This window comes from Camelus ferus, chromosome 16 (assembly GCF_009834535.1).
Source record: "Camelus ferus isolate YT-003-E chromosome 16, BCGSAC_Cfer_1.0, whole genome shotgun sequence".
In the NCBI taxonomy this organism is placed as follows: Eukaryota; Metazoa; Chordata; class Mammalia; order Artiodactyla; family Camelidae; genus Camelus; species Camelus ferus.
This window is the reverse complement of record NC_045711.1, coordinates 33209967-33233574: the sequence shown is the minus strand read 5'-3', so window position 1 is coordinate 33233574 and position 23608 is coordinate 33209967. Positions and strand designations below refer to the sequence as shown.

The following is a 23608-nucleotide window of genomic DNA, read 5'->3' as shown; positions in this document are numbered from 1 at the left end:
CCTCCGCCTTCCCCTGCCTGTAAGAGGCGGCCTGGCTACATCCGAACTGCCCTTTGTTTCTGGGAGAGTGTCCGAGAAAGGCTGAGGCCACTGGCCATTGGGACAGAGCAGAAGCTCCTCAGAGAAGCCCTGCCCCATTCCTGGCGCGGGACTCCAGCCCAGCTCCGCCCCCTAGGAGTCAAGGCCCCGCCCCTGCCCCGTTGAGTCCAGGAGAAGTTGCCCCCGCCCCGCGGACCCCGCCCTGCAGCCGCTGCGCGGCTTCTTTCAGCACCGCGGCGCGGACAGCTCCTGGGCGGCAGCCGAGAGGAGCAGGCGCGGCAAGCGGCTGGCCGGGGAGGGCTCGGGAGGGCAGCGGAGGGTAGACGCAGGCGTGCGGGCGGGGCACGGAGCCCCGCGGCCCTCCCCGGGGGCGGCGCCCACCCGGAGCCGGACGCGCTGAGCCCGAGGACAGGCGGAGGCGGAGGGAGCCGGGACGCTGGTGGCTCCGGGCAGAGGCCGCAGCTGAAAGATGCCGGTCCGCAGGGGCCATGTCGCGCCCCAAAACACTTACCTGGACACCATCATCCGCAAGTTCGAGGGCCAGAGTGAGTGTATGCGTTGGGTGGGGGCAGGATCTGGAGTCCTGGTTCCGTGACAGGAGTGACAAGACCTCTTTACTAACTTCGAATGGAGCAGGGTGGGGGATATCTGATGCTGAATACAAAATCTTTCCCTTTAATATCCCGGAACACCTTCTCCAGTGGGATCCACTTACCTCAAATGCCACCCTCTCTTCTGGGGCACGGTGGGCAGAGTGCAGCCCCCTCCTCCCCTGAGATGTTTTCTTGGCACCCACCTCCAAGCCCTGACCTTTCCTTCTATCACTGTCCCGCCACCCTCGGACAGCCCTCACCACCGCCATCACTTTCTCCAGAGATTTCCTTGCCTCTCTTCTTTTCACCTCCCCACTCTGGCCACTCTTGTCTTTTTGGAGCTCTCCCAGGCCTGGCCCCGATATGGTCACATCCCTGCTCCCTCTTCCTCATTGACCCCTTTCCCAGCCTCCAGGAAGCTTTGGGCCTCCCTCCCACTTCACTGACCCCATTACTGCCCTGGTCTTCCCACAATCCCCAGGCCTGACTCCCCCTCCCCCACTTCTCTGATCTCTGTTCTGCTTTCCCCTCCTGACCACCCTCTCTTTACTCTCAGGAGTTCGATGAACTTCCCGCATGACTCTGGCCACCTTGGTCTGCCCACTGTCCCCAGAGCTGACCTCCCCCCTCCTTCATTCTGGTTACTGCTCTGTCCCACCTTCTAGATTCCCCCTCACTGCTTCCAAGGGTCCCTCTGATCTTTCCCTCTCTGCTGCCCAATCCTGGTTGCCATGGGCTTCCCACCTCCCACCCCAGGTCGTAAGTTCCTGATTGCCAATGCTCAGATGGAGAACTGTGCCATCATTTACTGCAACGACGGCTTCTGTGAACTCTTCGGCTACTCCCGAGTGGAAGTGATGCAGAGACCATGCACTTGCGACTTCCTCACAGGCCCCAACACCCCACGCAGTGCCGTCTCCCGCCTGGCGCAGGCCCTGCTGGGGGCCGAGGAGTGCAAGGTGGACATCCTCTACTACCGCAAGGATGGTGAGGCACCCTCAGGCCACAGGTTCTGGAATGCAGGCTTGGCCCCTCCCTTGTCCAGACAGAGTGGCCATGGGAAGGGCACTGACCCAGGGAACCAAAGGGCCTGGACAAATGCTGTCTCCTCTCTGGGCCTCAGTTTCCTCATCCATAGGGGGAAGTGATGGACACTGGATGCAGTGTCTTCTGAGGTCCTTTTCAGAGGCCAGGGACCAGGCTGAACCACCAACTGGTCCTGGCCCCAGGCAGGGCCTCCCGCTCCACCATCCCTCCCCCGTATCCCTGGTCTCCTGGCTGTCCACTCTGTCACTGTCAGCCCCAGCTGTCAGGCAGCTGGGACGGAAATTAACCTTTCCTCATCTCCGTCTGCTCTGGGGATTAGGGGAGGAGTCACCCCCTCAAGGCCTTCATGGCCAGGCAAGGCATGGGGGCTGCTGGCTTGAAAAGAGGGGTGGGCCTGGCTCACCCAGCACCAGCTCCTTGGGGAGATAGGGTCTGGAGTTTGCCCTGACTTGGAGGCTCACCCAGTTTGGGGTATTATTGCCAGCCCAAGCTTACTGCAAACAGAACAAAAGCATAGAGCAGGGGCTGAGGATAAAGAGTTCTGCAGCCCTTTAAGATCCTCCCTGCAGGACTTCAGAGTCTCCACTGGATCAGTGTGGGGAGGAAAGAGAAGGGTGGGGACTAAGATCCTGAAAGTCATTTTGAAATCACGTGGACCAATGCCCCCCACCCAAGCCTGGTTCAGCATCAGAATTACCTGAAGTTTGTTTTCTAAAACACACCCTCTGTAAAGAGAAGCTGACTCAGAGGTGTGAAGTGAGGCCCAAGCAGGTGTACTTGGACAAATCTCCCTGGCAGTTTGGATGTTCTGCCAAGTTCAGGAACCACTGGCTTAGATAAATCCCTTCATTTCATGGACGAGGAAACCAAGGCCCAAGAAAAAGAAGGTACTTGGCCAAGATCCTGTTGCTTGGGTCCAACCTGGGACTGGACCCCAAGTCCTTGGATTCTCCCCTCAGCGATATCTGGTCTGAATAATCGCAAGAGAGAATAAAGGATTCCAATAGCCTCTGTGCTTGTAAGCACGACTTTTAAGGAGGGAAGCCCCAGAAGAGAGCCCTCGTTAGGGAAGAATGCATAAGGGCCACCTGAGTGCAGGTAAAGGGCAGGCACCTTTGGACTGGGGCTGAGGGTACTGAGAGCCCAAGTTCCAGGGCCCTGGTATGTATGTGGAGCCTGAGTGTAAGTGTGAACCTGAGCGTGTGTTTTTAAGAGCTTCCGGGTGCTTCTTGGGCAGGTCCTGGCTGTCCCTCTGGTTGTCCTCTGCTGCTACCAACCCCCTGAATGCAGGGGTGGTAATTAGGGGACTAGGAAGAACCTGTCTTAGTTTGGCAGCATCCACAGAGTTAATGAAGTCAGAATACTTTTAAAAGCTGCAACCTCACCTCCTCACATCACTGCAGAGAAGAAGTGCCAGTCAAAGGAGTGAGAAGTGTACCAGGGGAACAGGATGGGACAGCAGGAAATGATGAGGGACAACACATCCTTTTCTGTCCCTCTCCTTGACCCCGGAGCTCTACCTAGGTCCCAGAGAGGTGAGGGGTGATCACAGACTCCCAGTGATGTCAGATCATGGTTCACAGTGTCCCCTCAGCATCCTGCACATGCCTGGGCAGGGGACAGAGGTCAAGGCAAGGCCTTGACCCTCTGAGATCAGGACTCAGGTTTTCAGAACCCTGCTGGCATCCTCTAGTAATCATAAGGGACCCTGGAGACCTAGTCTTGGAAATTGGCCTGGGTGAAAATGAAAAATTACCCATATACCTGGTGCCGTATAAATCCCAGTCTATACCCACCCCAACCCTAAGCCCTTCCCTGTCCTATAGCCCAAGACCTTGACCACCTGGACCTGCCTGAAATTGGCCTGAAACCCAGAAAAGGGAAACTCCTGGCCTACATTCCCCTAAAGGAAGGTTATGATGCTCAGATAACTTATGTTCACTTTATGGTCCACTCTGACCACATGAATTTTTTCTTCCATATTCACATACACCTTTTTTTTTTCTTTAATGGAAATACTGGGGATTGAACCCAGGACCTTGTGCATGTTAATCATGCGCTCTACCACTGAATTATCTCCACCCCCACACATACATCTTATAGTCCTGCTAAAGGGCATCCTAATGGTGATTTCTTCCCTCTTCTCCCCACTGTTCCACTGACTCCAGGGAGGTGGGAAGGGAAGGGGTCCTGAACAGAATTCTAGCTGATTTATAATCCTCTTTTCCTCTAAAGGGGTAATCCACTGACAGTTCTCCAAGTCCGAGTGGAGGGTCTGTATCCATATATCTCCAAATTGTGCAGCTGTGTATAGTCGGGCTTAAAGAAGCCAGGGCACTTGACAAAAATTACCCCATGAGACAGAGCTCAGAGACCCCTGAGAATCTGGCTCATCCTCCATCTGCCTTCACTAGGAAAAGTAAGAACTAACAGCTAGGAGGAATGGGGGTGGCCACAAGACTAGTGCCAGTGAGAGTCTGGAGGGAGGGATGGAGAGCACTCAGATCCGCCCCCCAAGCCCTGTCCCCACTGGGGACCGGCCAGAGGGGCCCAGCCCTGCCTGCCTTTACTGGATCTTCTCTGATGACACCAAACCAGAGAGTCCCCTTATCTCCCAGCCAGACTAGAGGAAGCCTGGGGCTCCTCCAGTCCTCAGCTCCCAGTAAGGAGGACAGGGTAAGGGCTGTGGTCTGGGACCCCGGTGTTTCTGCACCAGTGAGTGCCCATGAATGCCAGAAACAGCCAGCAGGGAGGTGGTATGGAGCAGCCACCCTCTTAGTGGCAACTTTTTGTAGCATCAGCTCCTCCCTGAGGGCTCACCACCTGCTGGATGGGATGTGTAAAGAGATGGGGGCAACAGAAAACAAGGACGCTTGCAGGTGAGGGGTGAGGACTCTGAAACTGAAGGAAGGGGTCATCCAAGAGACAGAGAAGTGCAGTATCACAGGGGGCAGACAAGCCTGCTGTCCTTGGTCAGAGAGGTGGTCCCCGGAGAGGCCCCTAGAAGGGAGAACGAGGCATAGCCTGTGGCCCCTCTCCAGGGATGGAGCAAGGGCACAGGAACACTGCCACTCCTGGGCACATTCTAGGGTGACAGACTCACCCATTTCCGATCACCCAGACACAGTTACTTGTGAGCAAGGACAGCTTAGGGATCAGAAAGAGAAAGCTCTGAACTCATCCAAATCCTCATAGCCTCCTGTCTCTACCCACCCCTCAGGCAGCAGGCACGGAGATCAGGCACGGGGTGTCAGGTGTGGCTCTTCCAGCCCTCACTGCTCTGATGGGCTGGTCTTTGGTCTGTTCTCAGCCTCAGTTTTCCAAAGATAGCATCAGTGGGTATGCACTGGGCCTCGGCAGCCTCTAGCAGCATAGAGAGCCTGGAGGCCTTGCCCCTGTCCAGCTCTGTCCTCCCTCTCCCCATCCCAGGCCAGATCTCTGCAGTACCAGAGAGAGTGAGGAGATAGTCTGGCCCTGGACACGGTGTCTCAAGCCCCTGGTCAAGGAGGCTTCCTGGGTAGGTCCCAGTGCCCAGGGATTGCCAGGCCCCAGGCTGACAAGAGAGCCTGGCGCTGGCCTGGGAGGCAGGCGTCTGGCACTGTGAGCCGGGGGTGGGTCACAGAGGCAAGTGGACGGCCTCTCCTCGGTGTGGATGTCTCCCCCGGGGCCCAGTGCAGCAGCTGGCAGATGGCTGCCTGGTGCCTGGGAGTCCGGGAATCTGATCCGGGAGATTCCTGCTCCCAGGGAGGAAAGTGGGAGGGAGGATGGGGACAGCTCAGCTGCACCCCAGCACTGATGGTGTGAGGAGGTGCCAAGGGACGTGAGCACAAAAGGGGGGGCCAGGGGATGAGTGAGTGTAGTGGACCCCAAAGTAGAAGTACTCCTGCCTGCCAACCTCCCACCCACTCACATTTACACACATTCTTTCATTCACTCAGTTAACAAGCTACACCTGGAACAGGTGCTGGGTGCTGGCAGTTGAGACAGACACAAACCCGCCTTCTGAAATCCATGTTTACCTGAGGCCCTGCCTCTTAGCATCCTGACCCTTGGGCCTGACACCGCCAACAGTTTGAATTGAGGGACATGGGATGACCAGGTACCAGGGAGGGGGTGCCCTGGGGCATCTACCTAGCCCACAGAGTGAAAGTTTTAGCTTGTTTTGTTCCACTCACCTATTGGGGGAGGCAAAGTGAGACCCTGGAGCCAAGGAAGAGGAAGAGTGGGACCAATGGCTGGGTCTGGGCTGCGCAAGAGGGTGGAGAGAGTGGCAGGAGGGGCCTGTCCTGTCCCTGCACTGCCATCTATCTCCTTCTCCCTCTCCAGACCCCACGCCACTGCCCTGCCTGCTCCCCACCCATCCCTGCACCTCTGCCTTGGGACAGTGGAACCCTTCCAGACCTTCACTCCAGTGTCCTCATCCCAGACAAGTCCCCTCCCCTCTCCAAAGTGTTGTGTACTGAGAGCCCAGGGATCCCCACTCCATGTCGCCACCCAGCCCCAGCATGTCAGTTTCTCAGAACCCCAGGCTCTGCAGTACAGGGGTCTACGTGTGCCCCGCAAGGACCCACTGGGTGCCATGACAGAGCTTGAGGCCTAATGTGCCAACTGGTTCAGTGCCCAGCACTTTGTGTGTTCTCAACAGTGAGTTCCTTCCAGCATCAGGGGAGCAGGACATCTTTGTAGGATGGGAATATGGGAGCTGAACCCAGGGCCAGGCAGAGCTACATGGGGGTAGACTGCCCGACCTCACCTCCCCACTTAATCCACCCCATCTGCTCGGCTTTAATTACAGCAGAAGCAAACCTCAAGGTTAAGCCCTGAGCTGAGGGCCAAGTGTGGACTTGGGCCCGATGCTACATTATCTCCTAATGAGAAGCTTAGCAGCTCTCTCCACCTCTACCCTGTGGGTGGGGCACCTGCTGGGCAGCATCAGCAACCCTCTGCCCAATAGCTCTGGTCACCCTGCAGGACTCCTCACCCACCACAGCTGCCCTTAACTTGACCTTAGCCCAGCCCCTTCCCTGGCTCCCCCTGGCCAGGTTTCTGTAGGAGAGGACCCTCCAGTGACAACCCCCTGCCCATGCTGTTTGCAGCTTCCAGCTTCCGCTGCCTGGTAGATGTGGTGCCTGTGAAGAATGAAGATGGGGCTGTCATCATGTTCATCCTCAACTTTGAGGACCTGGCCCAGCTCCTGGCCAAGAGAGGGAGCCGCAGCCTGACCCAGCGCCTGCTGTCCCAGAGCTTTCTGGGCTCTGGTGAGGCGGGGAGCAGGTTGGGGGGGAGCGGGGCAGGAGCGGGCACCAGGTGGATCAGCGAGTCCCCTGGCCCTGGCTGCTCTGACCCTGCCCTGGTTTCAGAGGGCTCTCATGGCAGGCCAGGTGCACAGGGGCCTGGCACGGGGAGGGTCAAGTACAGAACCATCAGCCAGATCCCACAGTTCACACTCAACTTCGTGGAGTTCAACCTGGAGAAGCACCGCTCAGGCTCCACTACAGAGATTGAGATCATCGCACCCCACAAGGTGGTGGAGCGGACCCAGAACGTCACTGAGAAGGTCACCCAGGTGCGGCCCGTAGGGCAGGGTGGATGGGGCTGTGCTGGGCCTCAAGGGCCCCTTCTCAGGCCCTGGGCCAGGTCTCCTCTGGGGCCTGGGCTAGCAGAGGGAGCCAGCTTGTCCAGCCCCCTAGCGTCTGGTCTGAGCTCCAGGCTTCCTGTCCTGCTTGAGTCTGATTCTTTCGCCTTAAAGGCCTCCCCTGGGGCCACCACGCTGATGCCCAGCTCCTGCAACCAGAGGAGGATGGGGTCAGCAGAGCCTGTGAATAGTGCCACATCCTAGGCCTGGAGAAGCCTAGGAGGGAGGAAAACACAGGTCACCATGAGGGCTCACCCAAGGCTCTGCCAGTCCCAGAGAAGAAGCAGAGAGGGGAGGTGTCAGGGCCATACTGAGAAGGATGGGGGGGGCCCTAAGTCCTCCTCCTGCCCCTTGCTTTGGAGGGGACAGGCAGCCCCCACAACAGGACCCTCCTGCAATCCCAGTGGAGGGGCAGCAGCCTCTGGCATCTTCAGGCCCCTTTGCATGGCTCCTTAGGGATCAGGCCCAGAATGCCTCCCTCCCCTCCTTGGCCAGCCCAAGGCAAACCTCCTTGGATCCACTGTTTCAGCCAAGCCCACTGTCCCTTCTCACAGGGCCTGATGCCCCAGTCTCCACCTGACCACTCCAGAGGGAAATGCAAAGAGCCCTGCCCGAGGTTCGGGTGACCAGGGTCCTGCTCGCTATGTGACCTTGGGCAAGGGACCTTATCCTCTTTCTGGGCCCCAAGGCTTTCATCTGGAGGAGAGAGTTGGGCCTTATGGCCACTGGGGACACATTTAACATTGAGTATGCTAGTCCCAGGAGGCATCGAGGGTGGCCTAGGCCAGGGCTGAGCAAGGAGGTACAGGGCAAGGTAGGGAGCCTGCTCCCAGCTTCCCCTGGGACTTTGCCTTCATGAGGGGATGGGGGCCACTCTTTTGCCTTCCTGCCCCCCTTGTCACCTGAAGCTCTCTCTGTGCTGGACCACACGAGTGGGAACTCCTTGTAACCCACCTCCTTACCCAGCACAAGAACTGTGGGGAAGAAAGGACCCCAGGCTGAAGGGTTGGACCCTCAGAGGTCAGGCAAGGTGGCCCAATGGCCTGACCTTGGGAAGCCCATCTAGCTGCACAGCCCAGAGCCCTCAGTTTGGTGGCAGGGGTGATGGGGGCTGTAAGACTAAAGAGTTGCATGTGGAGACTGGTAGACCTGGCTCGGGCCCCTGGCCACTGCCCTCATCCAACCTGCCTACTCCTGTCCTGTCCCCTGCCTTAGTCCCTCTGGGCTTTATTAACACACCCCATGCAGGCCCTAAGATGAGGAGGTGCCTGACAGAGCTCGGAGGAGGGGCCAGCATGGGCCCCGAGCAAGGAAGTCACACTGGCCTCAACCAGAACTCAAAGGACCTACAAGATTGTGATCCCACACCCGAGTTCCTACATCTTGGGGGCCCTGCAGCTCCAGGGACACCGGGAAGGGCTGGCTTTGCCAGGGAAGGGCCCTTGTGCTGGCTTTGGAGGTGGTGGAAGACTAGGGAGGTCTGTGGTGGGGGAAATGGCCCCCGGCCAGATGGCCTGAGGAAGCAGACACTCTCCTGTGACCCCACCTTCAGAGTTCCTGCTGCCTCCCTCTCGCTCCCCGTGCTCTGCTCTTTCATCCTGGCTGGTCTTGAGCAGCCAGGGGAGAGGATGGCTATGACAGCCCAAGCTTTCAGTGCTCATTTGGTCCCCTTTAGTTGAGCCCCCATGGGGACTAAGTGCTGGGAATAGAAGATGGGCATGCCAGACGAGGGACCTGCGGCCTATAGGCCAGTGGGGAATGACTGTGCTCAGGGGTGTTTATAAGGAGCAGGGTGAAGATTGGAAAAGGTGATCCGAGTCTGTGCAGGGTCAGAGGAAACTTCCTGGGGAGGCAAAATAGGAGGTGAGGACAGGGCTGAGCAGGAGGTCACCACAGGGTTAGGACATTACGGCCCTTCCTAGGAATTTGGATGGCAAATCGGGGACTCTGGTTGAAACCAGCCCTTGGGTGGATCTTCCGTATTGTGATCCCATCTGCTAATGGATCTGGTTTGCAAGGTTAGAACCTTACATTGCAGATTTTCTTAAACCAGGACCATCTGCTGGGCCCTCTCCAGTGGTGGTGGTGGGGTCCACGGGACACCCCTCAGGCCCCATCCTTGTGGGCGCAGTGTCTGCTATCAAGATGCACCCGCTCATTTCCTCACAAGAGCCCCATAGAGTTTGTTGTCCTTTGTCATCCCCTTCTGCCAATGAGGGAACTGAGGCTCAGAGAGGTTATAAAACTTGCCCCAAGACAGACATATAGCAGTGTCAGAACTGGAATCAACCTGGGAGGGCTGGCTTCAAAATGCATGCCCTTCCAGATGCCGCAACTGTGTCTTTCCTGTGTTGGGCACCTGGGCAGAGCCTAGGCATGCTGGGCTGGGCCCTACTGACCCTATGTTGGCCATAGTCTCAGAGGTGGGGGTCGGAGGGGCAGAGCAGAGGGGGTTCAGCTGAGTCTAATGATCAAAACCTCCTTGGACGTGTGCAAAGTAGTCAGAGCCTCTGGAGCTCAGGATCTGTCAAGGGCCCAGATAAGCTCCATACCCTGCAGTTAGATTGTTTCCCTAGAGGGCTCTGAGAGAAGGCCGTCCTTGGTCCAGGCTCCACAGGGCCCTCAGGCATGAAGAGGCTATTTTGGGAGTGACTTGTTTCCACCAGGAACCTGACAGCTGGGAACCTCCCAAACCCACCAGAGAGGATTGACCCCTCAACAACCACCCCCTCAGTCTACTTGAGCCCCACCCTCCTCTCTCCCCTCCCCGAGCCCTGTCTCCACCCTCTCCAGGCTGGCCTGTTTCTGAGGGAGTTTATGAGCTTCAAACCTGGGGTCACTATGGGACAGAGCTGCACCCCTCCTCTGGACCCTACTTCCTCTCTGCTTTTCTTCCCAGCACCCCATCCCCTTGTGAACTTGCCCCCTCATACATGCCACACACACCCCATCTTTGCCACATCCCCCTGCCCTGCACAGCCCTCCTCACCCACCACCACCCACATCTCCCTTCCTAGGCCTCACCCCTACATCTTCACCCCTCCCAGACTCATCTCACCAGTGGTGGCCACCCTGCTGACCACCCCGTGGTCCCCACCTCCAGGTCCTGTCCCTGGGTGCGGATGTGCTGCCAGAGTACAAGCTGCAGGCACCACGCATTCACCGTGGGACCCTCCTGCACTACAGCCCCTTCAAGGCCGTGTGGGACTGGCTCATCCTGCTGCTAGTCATCTACACAGCAGTCTTCACGCCCTACTCGGCCGCCTTCCTGCTCAGCGACCAGGACGAGTCTCAGCGCGGGGACTGCGGCTACACCTGCAGCCCGCTCACCGTGGTAGACCTCATCGTGGACATCATGTTCGTCGTTGACATTGTCATCAACTTCCGCACCACCTATGTCAACACCAATGACGAGGTGGTCAGCCACCCCCGCCGCATCGCCGTCCACTACTTCAAGGGCTGGTTCCTCATCGACATGGTGGCCGCCATCCCCTTCGACCTGCTCATCTTCCGCACTGGCTCTGATGAGGTAAGCAGACCCCGTTCAGTTTGGCTGCTGCAGCCGTCCCCTGTGCCCCAGCCCTAGCACTGGGCACCTTTGCCAAAGCAGGTAGAGGCAGAAACCGAGCCTCAGACATCTGTCATCTCCCAGCCCTGGAGAAGGAGAAGCTGAGGCTATCCTCTAGCCCAAGGTGCCTTTTCTGTGCTCCAGAATTCTGCCCCTTCTGGGACGGCACTCCTGAAGTCCTAGCTCCTTGTGCTGACTTCTAAACCATACATACCCTGGAGTTAGAAAGGGAATCCATGGGCTGTCCTGAATCCCTTCCCAATTCCATCCCCCCATGCCCACTCCGCTTCCCACAGCTGATATGAGGGCATTTTCATGCTCTTCTTGTACCTTCTTGGGATCAGCTTTCCACTCAAATCAGCTCTGCCTCCTGTGTTCCAGTTACTCCCAATCACCCAGCCTGTCCAGCACGGGGTGATCATCGTGACTCCCTGCTCCCATGCCCACTCACTCCCGGAAAATCTGTCCCCAAGTCCTTTCCCCTCCTTTCCACCCCATTGTCCTTGCCTAGACACTGAGTGGCCTTCTTACCCACCTCTGCCCCAGCCGCACACCTGACAGCCTCACCCCCTGCACACAGAGACCAGAATGAGTTTCAGATCACTTATCTGACTCTTTCCCTTATCTGACCCAGTCTTTGGAACTCTCAATGGCTCCCTGGTGACTTGGAATAAAAGCCAAGTTCTCTGTGGACCCTGTGGCCTCAGTAGCAGCCTCTGTCCACCTTCCAGGCTCATTCCTCACTACTCACTACTCTGTGTTCCAGGCTTCAGCATCGCCCTAGGTTTCCCACGTGGACTGTGCCATTTCACACCTCCATGCCTTTGCTCATGCTGCTCCCTGTGCCTGCAATGCCCTTTCCCTCTCCCTCCCATCTGCCTAGAGACCCAGCCTTGTCTCTCAAGACTCAGGTCCTATGTCACCTTCTTTAGGAAGCCTCCCCTGCCCTGTTGCTGCAGACTTGACCTTCCCTTCCTCTGTGCTCCTCTTGGACTTCTGTCCTAGCAACCACAACACTATTTTGAGCTTGAGGCTGAGAGCTCCTTAAGGTCCTGCACTGTGCCCCACTGCCAAGAGCTTGGCACAAAGCAGGCTTTCCAAAAATGTTTGTTGAATGACTGGGTGACTATACTCACAAGTGAATAAATGTGGTCCTAAGCATAGCCTTTCAAGGTCTGACCCCCAGCCCCTTGGCCCCCTCCCTGCCCCTCCAGACCACAACCCTGATTGGGCTGCTGAAGACGGCACGGCTACTGCGGCTGGTGCGCGTGGCTCGGAAGCTGGACCGCTACTCTGAGTACGGGGCGGCTGTGCTCTTCCTGCTCATGTGCACCTTTGCACTCATTGCACACTGGCTGGCCTGCATCTGGTATGCCATTGGCAACGTGGAGCGGCCCTACCTGGAGCCCAAGATCGGCTGGCTGGACAGCCTAGGCGCTCAGCTCGGCAAGCGCTACAATGGCAGCGACCCAGCCTCAGGCCCCTCGGTGCAGGACAAGTATGTCACGGCCCTCTACTTCACCTTCAGCAGCCTTACCAGCGTGGGCTTCGGCAACGTCTCACCCAACACCAACTCTGAAAAGGTCTTCTCCATCTGCGTCATGCTCATCGGCTGTGAGTGCCACTTCATGTCCGTTGAATTCCATTTTCATTTTGTAGTGAGATCTACCAACACAGTAACAATGTGTGTGATAGGCGGATCCTAAGTTTGCAGCACAATGAAATTTTGCATATGTGTGCATCAACTGTTCACAGAATTTAACCCTCGCTATATGTCAGGGACCAGGACCATCTACTTTATTTGCAGGACCCAATGCAAAATGAAAATGTGGAGCCCTTTGTTAAAAAATTATTAAGAATTTCAAGATGGTAATGGCAGAGCATTAAACCAAGCCCGGGTCCTTGTTAGCATAGGTCCACGCCCACAAAGCTAGCCCCGCCAGGCACTTTTCTAAGTACTTTTCAGAGGCTCAATTTTTGTTCCCATCTCTACCCCATGAGGGCCATAGTATGAGTCATTCACAGACTGAGAAACTAAAGGTTCTAACTTGCCAGGAGTTACACAGAGACCCAGTTGCAGCCCCAGGAGCTGATTCCCAGGACTGTGTGATCTCGGGCCCTGCACTGTGCTTCCTCCCAAGACACCTCGTCTAAGAACACAGAGGCAGTGTGGAATTTTACACGTAGATTAAGTTGTCATGTTCAGAGTATTTACAGATGTGAAAGCTCAGAAAAACAAAAACAAGGGGGGAAAATGGGTGAAAACAGGAGATTAAGAGTTTTCCCTTTATTATATTTTTACAACTTGACAAAGAAAATAAATCTGAACTAAAAAAATTCATCGCCCTAGTTCTTTCTTCTCAGGAGTTTGGCCTCTGGGCCCAGGAGGATGCTGAGTGGCAGAGGGCAGAGGGAGGAGGGTAGGAAGCCTTGGGGTCTTTGTCTCCCATGTGCCCTGGCTCTGTCCTGGACATTTCCGACTTTGCCCAGGACAGAGGGATCCTTAACTGGGGGATCCCAGGGAGAGGGAGGCCTGGAGCAGGCCCCGGGGCGATGTGGGCTGGTGGGGATGCTCAGGAGCTCACCTCCCATACCCTGCTCCCTGCCGCCTGCCCAGCCCTCATGTACGCCAGCATCTTTGGCAACGTGTCCGCCATCATCCAGCGCCTATACTCGGGCACAGCGCGCTACCACACGCAGATGCTGCGAGTCAAGGAATTCATCCGCTTCCATCAGATCCCCAACCCTCTGCGGCAGCGCCTCGAAGAATACTTCCAACATGCCTGGTCCTACACCAACGGCATCGACATGAACGCGGTGAGCCCCTGCCGCCCTTCCCTGGGGTCGTGTGAGCGACCACCTCAAGTCCCAGCTCGGGCTTACACCCAGGGGAGCCCCAGGTCCCGAGGGCGCAGGGCGTCCCCAGAGCCCTCCCCACCCACTCCCCCAGCGCCACCCCAGGCTGCGCCCAACTGGACGCGACCACCCGCCTCGCAGGTGCTGAAGGGCTTCCCCGAGTGCCTGCAGGCCGACATCTGCCTGCACCTGCACCGCGCGCTGCTGCAGCACTGCCCGGCCTTCCATGGCGCCAGCAAAGGCTGCCTGCGCGCGCTCGCAGTCAAATTCAAGACGACACACGCGCCGCCGGGGGACACGCTCGTGCACCTCGGCGACGTGCTCTCCACGCTCTACTTCATCTCCCGCGGCTCCATCGAGATCCTGCGTGATGACGTGGTCGTAGCCATTCTAGGTGGGTCGGGGGCAGAGGGCCAGGCCAGGGTTGGGGGTGCGGTGGACTGGAGATGTCCTGCCTGGACCAGTCCATTCCTAACGATGATGGTGGCACCTTTCACTGCCATGTGCTGACCCTGTGCCACAGAGAACTGTAGACCCAGCTCATTGAATCCTTAAACCAAACCCCTGCCAAAGGCCCCATTCTCCTGATAGGGAAGTTGAGGCTCAGAGAGGTCATGTGGGTAAGTGGACAAGCAGGGCTTCCAGGGCTATGTGTCTGACTCAGAAGTCCAGTTAAGCTCCTACCTTCTCCCACCCTTGGGAAACTCAGGGTGAGAAAACAAGATTTATTTGTTTGTTTGTTTGTTGGGGGGGGGCAGGGTGTCCCGAGTCTCATTCAGCACAGCTGCAGGGACAGCTGGACACTTTGGAGGAAGGAATACGAACACTGGGCAGGGGACAGATTTGGGGCACAGACCACCTCTGCCACTTACCTTAGGCAGGTCATTTACCTTGGGCAGGTCGTTTCACCTGTCTGAGATGATTCTCGTCTTCTTTGCCTTCCCCCTGACTTCAGCCACTCCAAGTCCCAGACCGCAGCCTCACCCTCCTTTGGTCTCCATGGCCGGGCTTTCCTCCCACCTCTCTGCCCAGTCATCTCCTTCTGGTCTCCCCTCAGCTGGGCTTCACCATGTGTGGAGCTCACTCTTTTCTCCCACAACACCCTCACCTGGGCCAGCTCCTTGCTCCAGTGATCTCAGTCTCACCTATGCCACAAGGTCTCCTGGCCCCAATCTCTCCTTAGACTGGAATATTCCATTTGTTCTTGGGCATGGTCACCCTTATAGTCCATAGGCAGACCAAACAACATATCTCATTCTAAAATCATCATCTTCCCTCAAAAGCAGCTCCATTGGCATCCTCATCATTGTGAACCTTCCACTGTCTGGGCCAGAGACTTGAGAGTCAACCAAGGAAGCACCCTTCTCCTTTCCTGCCCCACCCTCACTATCCAGGCAGCCACAGAGCCCTGTCTGTTCCCCTCATTAATATCTCGTCTCCTTGTTGCTGCCTGGGTCCAGACCTCATTGTGTCCTTCCTGGCAGGTGTCAGGAGCTCCTTTCCCGTGACCCTGAATCTGGTCTACTCTCATACTCCATCTTCCACCTTCTGCCAGTGACCTGAAACTCACATCTGTGCATATTCCTCTTCAGTTCAAAATCCTTCCGTGGTTCCCCATGACCCATGAGACAAACGTAAACCCCTGCACCTGGCATGCACAGCCCTCCGCATTCTGGCCACCCTAAGTCCTGCCACCCTCCCCCGGTACTTCACACTCCAGCCATACAAACTACTTAGTTCTCTAAACCTACTTATCTGTCACACATCTGTGCCTTTGCACATGCTGCCACTCTGCTCAGATCCCCTACCTTGTACCCCTGCCTGACAGACCCCAGTCATCCTTTAAGGCTGAGCTCAAGCATGGGCTCCTCAATGAGCCCTTCCCTCACTCCCAGCCAAGCTTAGAAGTGCCATCCACGTGGGAGAGATGATAATTATTATTAATAATTAAGAAGCCAGTCCAATTTAAGTTTCAGTTAGAGACATGAGCTCTTCTCGTTTTGTCCTGAGTGGAAATGGACATTAGGTCATAATCCTTATCTAGTGGAAAACCATCGCTTTATAATGTTGCCCAGATTTCCAGCTTCTAGGTTTCACATGTGACCCTAGAGAGTCCCTTCTGTCTCTAAGCCTCAGTCCCCTCCTCTGTAAACGACCTTTCATCTTGTTGTCCTGGGGCACATGCCTCCACCCATCACTGTGCAAACAATTAGTGCCCCCTGTGCAGTAACAGCAGGCTAGGGGGCTGGGCTTTCCTGTTGGGAGTGGGCTGCAAGCAATCTTAGTCCCTGGCACCCCGGCCCTGGGCTCTCTGCCCTCAGCCCTAACTGTGCAGCACTGACCACACGCTGCTCTGTCCACCCAGATTGCCTTTCTCCTGGGGGCCCAGTCCTCCTAGATTCTCACAACCCAGCCCCCACTTCACTTTCTCTGTAAGCCCCTCTCCTCCCTGCTCCCAAGCACCCTGGGTGAAATGAGCCCCCTCCCTCGTCCATAGCTCCATTGCTCTTGGCTCTCCCCTGTTCTAAGGCCCTAGAGAGCATTCTGTAATCTGTCCCTTGGGGATTTGGGGGGCTCCTTGTGAGTGGGACAGCATCTATTTATGTTTACATCCAGTGGCTAGCACCAGGAGGACCCAATACCCTCACCCCACACCCCCATATCCAGCCCCTGTCCACCTGTGACATCCATCCCTCCCAGTGCCTTGCATGCACCTGTCTGGTGCCTCTTGCAATTCAAGGCACTTCCTCAAGCCTCATGTCTGCTCCTCTGGACAGCCCAATGGGGTAGACAAGGCAGATATGGTTACACTCATTTTAAAGATAAGGCCACCAGGGTCCAGAGAGAAGTAACTTCCCCATGCTTCCTCTGCTAGGGCCATGTTGGTCCCTTAGCCCCACAATCGGAGTGGGAACACAAAGAGAGAGAAGCCTCAGGCCCTCCTCCTGACCCTGGGTTCCCTTTACTCCCACAGCACCGCAGCAGGTTAAGGAAAGAGGAAGACATGGCGCAAGAAGCCTTAGTGTCCCTACTGCCCACTCTCCCTGGGGATAGGGGTGGTATGGGCAGTTCCAAAGCAAGTGGAACTAGGAGGGGGGATTCTGACAGAAGGTGGTCCTGAAGGGCTTGGAGATAGCAAGGGGCCCCGCCTGCTGGGGAGGGAGGGGTCTCTGCAGAGCTCTGAGGACAAGGAAAGGGCACTCTCCCCACCCTCAGTCAGCAGCCCAGCCTGGTTTCCAGCACGTGATCCTGAGCCCCAGGCGCAGCCTAGCAGGGTCCCTGAAGTGTGAGGGGAGGTCAGGAGGTCCTCAGGGGGGCTCCTCAGAAGAGAGCTTGGAGCCAGGCACTAGAGAGACCCCCACCCCTCTGGCTGGCAGGAAAGAATGACATCTTTGGGGAGCCTGTTAGCCTCCATGCCCGGCCGGGCAAGTCCAGTGCAGATGTACGGGCCCTGACCTACTGTGACCTGCACAAGATCCAGCGGGCAGACCTGCTGGAGGTGCTGGACATGTACCCCGCCTTCGCAGACAGCTTCTGGAGTAAGCTGGAAGTCACCTTCAACCTGCGGGATGTGAGTCTGGGCTGAGTGGGCCAGGGGAAGGGATGGCCCTCAGCCAGCTGGTAATGGGAGATGAACAGGCCACCTGCTGAAAGCTTGGCCTGCCTGGCCCAAGGGGCCTCATCTGACCACTTCCCTTTATTTCAACCCCCTCCTGCATCCTTTGCTATCATTTCTTCTGTGCCTACCATGGCCAGCACGTTGCTAAGTCTGATGGCAGCTGCCCGTTACTGTGCACCTGCTACCGTGGCAGGCGCTGGGCTACTTTTACATGATCTCATTTAGTCTTCTCCTTGCAAATGGTGCTATCCATTTTCCATATGAGGTAACTGAGGGTTACAGAGGACAAATGACCAAAGCCACGTGGCATACAGTAAACCATATAGTCCTAGGCAGAGCCAAAATGGGACTCTGGTTTGCGCAACTCCATGGCCCAGGCTTTCCCCACCACATCCTATAAGCTGCAAGGGGGTGGGGGTGGGGTCTGCCATCCCTGTCCCAGGGCTGTAAACAGTGAGAGCGCAGTCTCCCCTCTCAAGCTTATCACTCAATGGAGAGGTTATAACAACTCAGGGGAGGAAAGTGCTGCGTAGTTAAACAACTAAGGACGTCTCAAGGGTGTGCGGGAGACCAAACCTCCTTGGAGCTCAGGGTTGCCAAGGAGCGGGTGGCCAGCCCTGAGTGGAAGTGCCCAGAGGGGCTGTATGGAGGAGGGGGTCTGGAACCAGCCAGTGGGATGGAGGGGACAGGCAGGGGCAACAGTGGTTGAGGCCCTGACACTGACCCCTCCCCCCCACCAGCCTCAGGAGGAGAGGTTCTGCTGGCCCAGTCCACGCCCAGCTTCTGGAGGCAGTGCTAAGGCAGGTCTACATGCTACGGACAGCCCTCCCCACCCTGTGCCCTCTGCTGTCCTCCCCCTCCCCGGTGTCTCCCCTTCCCACCTGCCCTGCCTAGGAGACATCTTGTAAGGACCATGCCTTGGGGGACCAGCAGCTAGCAGCCACCAGGTGGCCGAAGTGCTCAGCGGCTGGACACCAGGACAAGAAGGATGTGGCCTCCAAGGCCCCTTCAGCCCCTGGGTGCCCCTAGGTCTTACGGTGCCAGGAGGGTGGGCTGTCAAGGGCACTGCTGAGGGCACCTCCTGAATGGGTTGGGACTTCCAGATCCCGTCTCCTCAGAGGAAATTCCCCCATCAGCCCACGCTGAGGGCAGGGGCACCAGGGGCACTCGGGAAAGCGAGGAGAACAGCGCTTCCACCTCCCCCTACTCCAACCCTGCTGCTCAGCGCAGCCTCTCCCAAGACTCTGTGGGGGGCTGCACATCTCCAAGCTCCTGTTCATCTCCTGCCCACGTGTACAGGAGAAAAGCTGCCTGGAGCGTGATGGGGGAGACCAGCCACCTGTCACCACTTTCTTGCCTAGTTGCCACAGGGCCACGGAGGGAGAGGGGCAGGGGAGGGCAAAGAGGCCTTGTCCCAGCTTTGGTCCCTGTTACTTGATGCTCTTGTTCCCCACAAGGCAGGTGGGGGTCTCCAGTCATCACCCCAGCAGGCTCCAGGCAGCCAGGACCACCAAGGCTTCTTCCTTGGTGACAACCAGTCAGGTGAGCAAAGCCAGCCCCAATGAGTGTCTGCCCCTGCCCTGCCTCCCACCCCTTCTCAGGTCTTCCCCATCCTGCCTCCCCTGGGAGAGGCATCAGCAGTCCCTCAGTGAGTAGAGAGGGGCTCCCTCCCTAGGCTCAGGGCTAGAAGCCCTTGTACCCTTCCTCCCCCTGTGTCTTCAGAGCCTGAGTGAGGGCTGCCCCCAGGGGTGGATACCGGCCAGCCCTCTGGGGCTCCACATCAAAGCACCAAGGGATCCGCTGGGCAGCAGCTCCCTGGACAGTGAGGCCAGGGCTGGACGTCCCCACCCAGCCAACCCCCCCAAGCTGGGGCCCCAGCCCCCCTCCCAGGGCTACAGCTTTCTGGGTCCTGGAAGCCAGACCTCTATGGGGGCAAGACCTCGTACTCCTGGGCACCCAGGTAAGGAGCTCCACTCCCCCTACCCTGTGTTCCCGTGGCAGGTAGGGGGAGGGCCCTGGGCTCTGCTCCAGAAGGTCAGGCCTGTGGAACCAGCTGGTCCGAAGCTCAAGCTTCCCTATTCCCACTGCAGGTGCCACCCCTTCCCTAAGCATCTCGGATGCATCTGGCCTCTGGCCTGAGTTGCTGCCTCAAGTGCCCCCAAGGCCAAATCACAGCCCTTCAAACCATCACAGCCCTTCAAACCCTCAGGGAGACCCAGACTGCTGGCCTCGGGAGCTAGGCTCCAGGCTAGAGCAGCTCCAGGCCCAGATGAACAGGTGAGTGACCTGCAGGCCAGGGATGTGGGCAGCTATAGAAGGCAGGCCCAGTGGCAGGCTAGGCATGGGTGCCCCCTCCTGGTGCCTCAGGGACATAGCTGGGTGCCCCATGGGTTTTAGAACAGCCAGTCCTATTTAGCTGCAGACTTCCCCATCCCTGTCACTAAGCACAGTTCCTTGGATAGCTTGTCCCAGCAAACCCTGGAATGTGCTACGGAAGCCTTCTGGGGGGAGGGACATAACCGCTTGCAGAAAAAAATTCCAAGGACCCTGGGAAAGGGGCATGGCCTGTGGGTGGCAGGGCAGTGGTGGCAGAGTGAGGGCTTAGGGGCAGTACAGTACTGGGTTCAAATTCTGGCTCTGCAACTTACCAGCAAGATTGTGGTCAAGTCACTTAACCACTCTGATCCTCAGTTTGCCCTTTTTGAAACGGGGATAACTAGAATACCCACGTCAAAGCTTCATTATGAGGACTAAATGATGTGTGCATGGTGCCTGGTCACTGTTATTATTGGAGTCAGGGATGTGCTAGGGGGAATGTGGGCAGGGGGTGTGAATTGCAGCAGGGAAATAGCTTCATCCAGCAGAACTGCCCTCAGGACCTAAATTGCTCCTGCCAACCCCAACCCTGATCTGACCCTGACTGTGGGGTTCTGTCTGGCAGGCTGGAGTCCCGAATGTCCTCCGACCTCAGCCGCATCCTGCAGCTCCTTCAGCAGCCCCTGCCCCAGGACCACACTGGCTACTTTCTGGGAGCACCTGCCTCCAACAACCTGGCCTTGTTTCCTGCGACCTCAGCTCCTCAGAGTCCAGGAACTAGACTGCCCCAGGGCAATCTGCCCCCTGCACAGGTAAGCAGATGAGGGCATCCCCAGGGGCTTGTCTGGAGGCAGCCTGCCCCCACCCCTAACTTGATCTCAGTGGGCATCAAACACAGGGCCTCTGTGGCCTAAGAGCAGCTGTGACTTCTGCTGTCCTCCTTTATGGTCTGAGTCATGACAGGCAGCCTGAGCAGAGCCCAGATCGTGACCATGGACTTCACATCTTGGGCAAGGGCAGCAGGACAGAGCTCCTGCCAGTTCTCATCCCTAAAGTCAGGGTGGCAGGGGCTGGGGGGGAAGTGCCCCACACTGTGTGTCTCCCTCTTTCTTGACCCTCCCAGACCCCAAACTACAGTGATTTGGATGAATGTAGGCTGAAGCGCAGGAACTCCTCCTCCAGGATGCCCCACCCAGCCCTGGAAATGGACAAAACTCTGACACTATCCTTGGAACAGGAGCAGCCTGAGGGGCTCCTGTCACCCCTGGCCTCACCTCTGTCTCCCCTGGAGGTACAGGGACTTGTCTGTGGTCCCCGATTTCCTTCCCTCCCTGAACACCTCAGCTCTGTCCCCAAACAGCTGGAGTTCCAGAGACACGGCTCAGATCCTGGATTTATGGGGAGTTAGAGTCACTGAACCCCAAGATAAAAGACACCATGAAGGAACTGAAGGTGGGTGAGATGACAGTTAAGGATTTGGGGGAGGCAGACAGCCTCTAAAATAGCCCTCTGAAAACCATTCACCTAGAATAGCTACAGACTGCCAATCCAGTTGATCCAAGATGGCATGAGTGAAGAGGCTCAGGATTTTCCCAGCCTCCTCCAGGGCTCTGTTCAGACAGCAGGCCTGGCAGAGGGTGAGTGGGCCTCAGGTGTGGAGCTAATTTATGGGACAGATGGGTCAGTGAAGATAAGAGACATTTCTGATCTATGTCAGAGCCTTGCTCTGGGCTGGGCACATTCACCTCTCAGCTTAGAACTACCCACCACCACATAGCTCAGCCCCTACAGGCGGTCAAGACCTCCTGCTGAGAGCCTGTGAACCAGCTGGAGATGAAAGTGTCCTCTGTGTGGACACATCAGGGCACAGAGCTCCAGCCCCCAGCCACTATGCCCCTGATGGTTCTGTGATGACCAATGGGACCCTAGTGGGCAGTGGAGTGTCTCACAGCTAATAAAGCCTGCACATTTCATGTTGGGCTCGGTGTGTAACTTACCTGAGGGTCATCAGGTCCTTGCAGGAGCTGTGTGTTGGGGACCTGAAGGTGGCTCCACTGGGTCCAGGAGCAGGGGACTCTTAGCTAGGCTGGGGTGAAAGGAAGCAGAGAGGCCCTGACTTGGTGGCCATAGGGAATCATGACAACAGCCAGTACTTCCAGAGTGCTCACCCTGTATTGGGGGGCACCGTGCTGACTGCTCTGAAGATATTAGTTCATTAACTCTTTACAACAACCCTGTGGGGTCTGTATTATTATCCCCCTTTTAGAGATGTGGGATCAGAAGCACAGAGAGAGAGACCAAGAAGTTTACCCAGGCAAGAGGGGTACTTCTGGGGGTGCTGGTACTGTTCTATTTCCTGATCTAAGGGCGATTACATGAGTGTGCTTCAGGTTGTAAAAATATGTGCACTTCTATGCGTAAATTATACTTCAGTTAAAAAAAAGAACATTCCCCAAAAATATAGGAAAAGGAGGATATAATTTCAACCCAGATGATCTGGTTTGAGAACATATGCAGGTAATTACTCCACTGAAATGGGTTGTTGTCCAAAAAGTCACTGGTCCTCAGTCCTTTTTTTCAGTACTCCCTAAAAGAAGTTTGAAAATGTATTTCCCCCCTCACACATTTTTAAGTTGACATCTGAAATATTTCATTGGTAAGTTTAAATAGTTGCAAAGGACATAATTTCCAGTGTATTGTAAATATTGACATTTTATAAACTGTTTCTTTTATACTGATCTGTTTCTATCCAAATAGCAGTGATTCAGAAGCCAACATCTTTCATTTTAAAAACAGGATAACAGGCTCTTCTTTAACATCATTCCTTTTTCTCTGCTCATAATTCCACTCTATTCCATCCATCCACAGTTTACCCAACATGTAATTTATTTCCATGCCGGAAAGCCTATCACTAATAATCTTATTATATCTGTTTGAAACACACACACATACATAAATTGAAATGTTTATATCAATTTTTCTAACCTTACTAAGGCTTTTAAGGGTTACACTTATTAGTACTGAGTTGTTCAAAACAACATAAATATCTCTATTCAAATATTTATAGAAACTAAAATTTATTGGAAATGCATCTCTTCAAAGAGGGTATTTTCCTCTCAATGAATTCATGTGTGTGGATGAAAAGCATTTTTTTATTAGAGTAAGATAAGGTTCAGCAACACTTTTGTACTTTTTCTTTCCTTTTTTTAAAAACGTAAACACAGAAAACTGGTTAACATATGAAAGTGGATGGGACTCTAAGGGGTTTGCTAGAGGTAACAGTGTCACTCAATTCATGAATTCTTTGAGTTGTCTGTTAACAATCACATTGATCAAAACTATATCTAATAATATCCTCTAACAATACAATCCTCCTTTAGTTTTGTTGAAATCAAATTAGTGGAAACCATTTAAATTATGAAGACATGTTACTCAGATTTGGACCCTTCTCCGTTTCAAACTGGAGACATAGGTGTATTTAGGGCTAGATTAGCATTTGCCTTGGGACCCTCGATGGGGGAAAGGACAGAATGGGAAACGACAAAAACTGAGAGCCACGCTAGTCGGGTTGCTGCCTGCTTAAGACCAACCATAGAATTCCGAGCATTTCCAGAACCGCCAGGTAAGCGGAGCAAAGCCGGACTGAAGCTGGCCTGGCTCTGAGTACACTGGCGGGTCCGTCTGCAAACAGCCTGTCCGCGGCCTACCCCTTAGCTAGGAGAAAATTATTCCCATTAAAGATTGGGTGGCAGAGCGGGGAATTAAGGTAGTTCCCGTTTGGGGCGGACCAGGCAGCCAGGCGGCGGAGCTCAGTGCCGCGAAATGCAGGAAGCCCTCCCTTACGGCAGAATTTTCGTTTTTACTCGACAGCGTGGAGAAGCCGCTCGGAACAGCAGCTGCAGTGGGGAAGTCAGAGCAGGTCACACAAGAGGTTC

General features: G+C 55.8%; 1 protein-coding gene across 4 annotated transcripts; it reads left to right on the top strand.

Annotated features, from left to right (window-relative positions):
• The first annotated feature begins 410 nt into the window (after positions 1 to 410).
• KCNH6 (potassium voltage-gated channel subfamily H member 6) lies at positions 411 to 21763 on the top strand. 4 transcript variants are annotated; one of them, XM_032457129.1, is made up of 14 exons: positions 411 to 584; positions 1418 to 1619; positions 6776 to 6937; positions 7040 to 7245; positions 10418 to 10843; positions 12097 to 12496; positions 13500 to 13699; positions 13880 to 14132; positions 17116 to 17309; positions 18098 to 18161; positions 18819 to 18899; positions 19448 to 19634; positions 20299 to 20485; positions 20797 to 21763. In XM_032457129.1, exons 1-14 carry the CDS (start codon positions 528 to 530, stop codon positions 21079 to 21081), a joined length of 2904 nt encoding a protein of 967 aa, XP_032313020.1. In that variant the 5' UTR covers positions 411 to 527; the 3' UTR covers positions 21082 to 21763. The 4 variants fall into 4 exon arrangements, with proteins under 4 accessions (XP_032313020.1, XP_032313019.1, XP_032313022.1 ...); XM_032457128.1 differs by having other exon boundaries at positions 1389 to 1619; XM_032457131.1 differs by lacking the exons at positions 17116 to 17309; positions 18098 to 18161 and having other exon boundaries at positions 1389 to 1619.
• Positions 21764 to 23608: the final 1845 nt, after the last annotated feature.

Bases quoted from the DNA above. Each gene is read 5' to 3' on its own strand.
- KCNH6 (XM_032457128.1), top strand. From the start codon at position 509: ATGCCGGTCCGCAGGGGCCATGTCGCGCCCCAAAACACTTACCTGGAC. The intron at 6,938-7,039 runs GTGAGGCGGGGA...CCCTGGTTTCAG, and splicing joins CCAGAGCTTTCTGGGCTCTG to AGGGCTCTCATGGCAGGCCA. The intron at 10,844-12,096 runs GTAAGCAGACCC...CTGCCCCTCCAG, and splicing joins TCCGCACTGGCTCTGATGAG to ACCACAACCCTGATTGGGCT.